Source organism: Sinocyclocheilus anshuiensis, unplaced genomic scaffold, assembly GCF_001515605.1.
Source record: "Sinocyclocheilus anshuiensis isolate Anshui unplaced genomic scaffold, SAMN03320099.WGS_v1.1 scaffold5000, whole genome shotgun sequence".
Lineage (NCBI taxonomy): Eukaryota > Metazoa > Chordata > Actinopteri > Cypriniformes > Cyprinidae > Sinocyclocheilus > Sinocyclocheilus anshuiensis.
Window position 1 is genome coordinate 836 of NW_015540837.1, and position 2,620 is coordinate 3,455.

A 2,620-nucleotide genomic window follows, 5' to 3' on the forward strand; every position below is an offset into this window, starting at 1 on the left:
AGACTACAGGCTGTCATTGAGGCTAAGGGTTGCCCGACTAAGTATTGATAGTTGTGTAAATATTGTCATACTAACAGCTGTCTGAAGAATTTTTGGTTTATTGTAATCCATTACATACCTTTCTATCAAAGTTATCTGACATTATCAAGCTGAATTTGTTCTGACTCCGTTTAACTGAGTTCTTGTTATATTTTATTACCATTTTCTAAACTATAGCGAATAAACTGTGATAATGTGAGAAATGTTGAAGGTGTCTGAATAAATTTAGGTTTGACTGTATCTATTTGATAAATGAAGTTAACCAACTAACATTATACATACTCTTTTGGTTTCTGTACCCAATATTTAAAAAATGTACAAATGCAATAAAAATATTGGTATCGTTACTCGGTATTGGCAAGTACCAAAAATAAAAGTATCGGTATCGGGCGAGTACTGGAAAAAGTGGTATCAGTGCATCCCTAAAAATTACTACAACTAATACTGAAAAAAAAAAATGAATTAAAGGTAAATATTAAATAATAAAATGAATATTTCAATTTAAATAATATTAAATATTAAAAATATTAATATTAAAATATATTAAAACTATTAAAATTTAAATAATATTAAATATTAAAAATGACAAAGGCACATAACTAAATTACTAATAATATAAAGATAAAAGCTAATTCAAAATATTATATATAAATACTATAATAGTAAATAAATAATCCTCAAATCCCACAGGTTTTACTTTGGTGACTTGAGGTCTCTGTGGATGATCTTGTGGAGATGCAGGTAGTTCATGCCGCTGGCGATCCCTGAGGCCCAGTCCACCAGCAGCCGCGGTGTGATCTTACGACCGGCCCTGAGAACCTCGTACAGCTGCCCTTGAGCACAGTACTCCATGATGATGCAGTAACACGGGGCCTGCGTGCAAACACCCCTGAAACACAAACAGCACGCTTTAGTTTCAAACTCAAAACTGCATATTGACTGCGACTAGCTGGTTTTTCATTGCAACCTACTTGAAGCTGATGATGTTGGGGTGCTTCAGCTTGCGCAGGTGTTTGATATCCGTCTCCTTCTGCTCTCGGACTTTCTTGATGGCGACCTCTTCGGAGCGGAACTTCCCGAGGAACACGGCACCCTGAGCTCCGCTTCCCAGCCACTGCAGCTCAGAGATCTCCTCAAACGGCACCTCCCACATGTCTACTGACCAATCAGAACACACCCTCAACATACTGTTCAATCAAAACCACAGCAAAGATCAACTTAAAGGGAGAGTTCACCCAAAGGGTTTTATTTTGATTGTCTTAATTTTAAAAGCAGTTTGTTTCTTTAATTTGACATTTTTATGATTTAAATTATTAGCTTTTCATAAACTCACAAACTCCAGTTTGGGAAACCCTGACTTAAAGTAATGTTTAATGCACTTCATGTTGTATATAACAAACAATAAAATGTGTTTTCTTTCTCTTCCTATTTTTATCAATATGGTACAAAATAATCCTATTCAAATCCATGTGATAAAGTTAGGTCAAATGTAATCGAAAAGTAAATTATGCATAATTAATATTACTTATATTATTTAATTGCTACAGATCAATTATTTTATAACCGATACGATACAGATTATTTGCATGTTTATGTGCACGATAACCGATATGCACTGACACAATTATAACACATCGGTGGATTTGATATTACAAAATCAATATCCGAATATGGTCAAATGCTTAAATAACGGAAACATTTTTTTTTTCGTTAACACTTTATTTTTACAGTGACCTTGTTACAAATTTATTTTTACTAAAGTAAAAACAGTAAATTATGAATAATTACTATTAAATGTTACTTTTACTTAAATTACTTAAATGTATAATTACTAGAGATCAATTTTTATATAACTTTTATATAACTTTTATATTATTAATAACACGATAATAATAATAATATATTTAATTTATATAGCGCCTTTCCCAAGCTCAAGGACGCTCTACAAGGTACACCAAAGCAGCAAATACTGATTACAAAGAAACAATTTCATTGGACATTTGCCCAATTCAGTTACAAATAATGCAGTTGCATATAACACAGATTATGTAGAAAAGACAGAAACAGAAAACAAAACAGACAAATACACAATGTACATTAGTGATAGTGTTGATTAAACAAATAAGTTTTAAGCTTTGATTTGAATTCACTGAAAGAGGTGACTGTTCTGAGTGCCAGGGGAAGTGAATTCCAAAGTTTGGGTGCAGTAACAGAGAAGGACCTGCCGCCCATTGAAGATAGGCGGAACCTAGGTACACAAAGAAGTTCAGAATTAGAAGACCGGAGTGCGCGAGAAGGTATATAAGAAGAAAGTAGGTCGGAAAGATAGGAGGGAGCAAGACCTTTGAGTGCCTTAAAGGTGAGCAGAAGAATTTTGTATTCCCGTTTTCCTAAAAAGACGTTCAAGTTGTCTGCTTTTTGCCTTCAGAGCACGTAGCTCTGCATTAAACCAAGGACAGGAGTGAGATATGGGAACAGACTAGGGCTGGACGATATGGCCAACATTTATATCACAATATATTTCTTAATTTCGGTCGATACGATATAATTCCGATATCGATATGAACACTATTTAAAACAG

General features: G+C 33.8%; 1 protein-coding gene across 1 annotated transcript in view; it reads right to left on the reverse strand.

The window, feature by feature from the left end:
• Positions 1-736: 736 nt before the first annotated feature.
• Positions 737-2,620, reverse strand: part of LOC107687388 (mitogen-activated protein kinase kinase kinase 13-like) — a gene marked incomplete at its 3' end in the record, with an annotated part of 57,428 nt that continues 55,544 nt past the window's right edge. The window contains exons 4-5 of the mRNA XM_016484683.1: positions 1,011-1,194; positions 737-928 (exon numbers count right to left, since the gene is read on the reverse strand). Coding sequence (XP_016340169.1) covers positions 737-928; positions 1,011-1,194 — 376 coding nt within the window. The remainder of the gene's footprint in view (positions 929-1,010; positions 1,195-2,620) is intronic.